The 1297-nt window shown below is 41.0% G+C and overlaps 1 protein-coding gene across 1 annotated transcript; it reads right to left on the bottom strand.

Moving 5' to 3' along the window:
- Nucleotides 1-140: 140 nt before the first annotated feature.
- Nucleotides 141-1155, bottom strand: LOC103608627 (olfactory receptor 4F3/4F16/4F29-like). Its single transcript, XM_008593038.1, has one exon. The coding sequence runs from the start codon at nucleotides 1119-1121 to the stop codon at nucleotides 141-143; it is 981 nt and encodes a 326-aa protein (XP_008591260.1). The 5' UTR covers nucleotides 1122-1155.
- Nucleotides 1156-1297: the final 142 nt, after the last annotated feature.

The following is a 1297-nucleotide window of genomic DNA, read 5'->3' as shown; positions in this document are numbered from 1 at the left end:
TCAGGATCCTTAAGAGTAAGGGTTCCCTATGAAGAATGAACCAGATCAGAACAGAGTCCTCGGGGAGAGATTTCACCGTGGGTATTAAAAACTAACTAAATTGAAAAGATTTATAATATGAGATTAATTTCCAAGCACAGTCAAAATGAATCTGAATTTCTTGAACTGTGCATGAAAGAACTCTTCCTGAAACTTAAAGCCTTAACAAGCAGTCTCTTCATTGCCACCTTCATGTCCTTATTTCTAAATGTATAGATGACAGGATTCATAAAAGGAGTGATAAGGGCATCAAAGATGGCTAGAAATTTATCTATGGGTAAGGTAGTGAATGGCCATACATAGAAAATAATGCAAGGACCAAAGAAAAAAACCACAACAGTGATGTGAGCTGAGAGAGTGGAAAGGGCCTTGGATGAACCACCTGAAGAGTGTTTACGAACAGTGAGCAGAATGAAAATGTAAGACACAATCAAGATGAAGAAGGTGCCCATGGAGATGAAACCACTGTTGGCAGTGACCAGAAACTCCAGTCTATATGTGTCCATACATGCAAGTTTGATGAACCGAGGAAAATCACAATAAAAGCTATCCATTTTGTTGGGACCACAAAAGGGTAAGTTTACAACAAAAGCCAGTTGGGCCACAGAGTGGATGAGTCCAATGATCCAAGCAACAGCCAAGAGAGAAACGCACATTCTCAGGCTCATGATGGTCAGGTAGTGGAGAGGCTTACAGATAGCAATGTATCGGTCATAGGCCATGACTATGAGCAGCACCATCTCTGTACCCCCAACAGTGTGAATAAAGAACATCTGAGTAATGCACCCTTTCAAGGAGATGACTTTATGTTTTCTGAAAAGGTCATAAATCATCTTCGGGGTTGCAATGCTGGAAACACCTGTATCAATGAAGGAGAGATTTGCCAGCAAGAAGTACATGGGGGAATGTAAGTGATGGTCTGAGACGATTGTGAGCACAATCAGAAGATTTCCCAGCATACTTGCTATGTAAAATATTGTGAAAAGCAGAAAAAGGAGAATCTGAATCTCCCAAGAACTGGTGAGTCCCAGCAGCAAGAATTCAGACACCACTGAGTGATTTCCTCCATCCGTCAACTTCATGTGCAAGGCTGACTCTGAAGTTATCTGAGGAGCACAAAAGGGAGAAAAACATCATTTTAAAGTTGAAAGGGACGTCCTGGCTATACAGAGATGACACAAATGCCAAAAACTACAAATCACCATTGACAGTTTACACATAATACAAGATGCACAGAGAGCCAGTCCCAGAACTTTTT

The sequence above is a fragment of the Galeopterus variegatus genome, unplaced genomic scaffold (genome assembly GCF_000696425.1).
Source record: "Galeopterus variegatus unplaced genomic scaffold, G_variegatus-3.0.2 Scaffold8646, whole genome shotgun sequence".
Classification (NCBI taxonomy): domain Eukaryota; kingdom Metazoa; phylum Chordata; class Mammalia; order Dermoptera; family Cynocephalidae; genus Galeopterus; species Galeopterus variegatus.
Note: the sequence above shows the minus strand (reverse complement) of the source record. Positions and strands in the feature narration are given on the sequence as shown.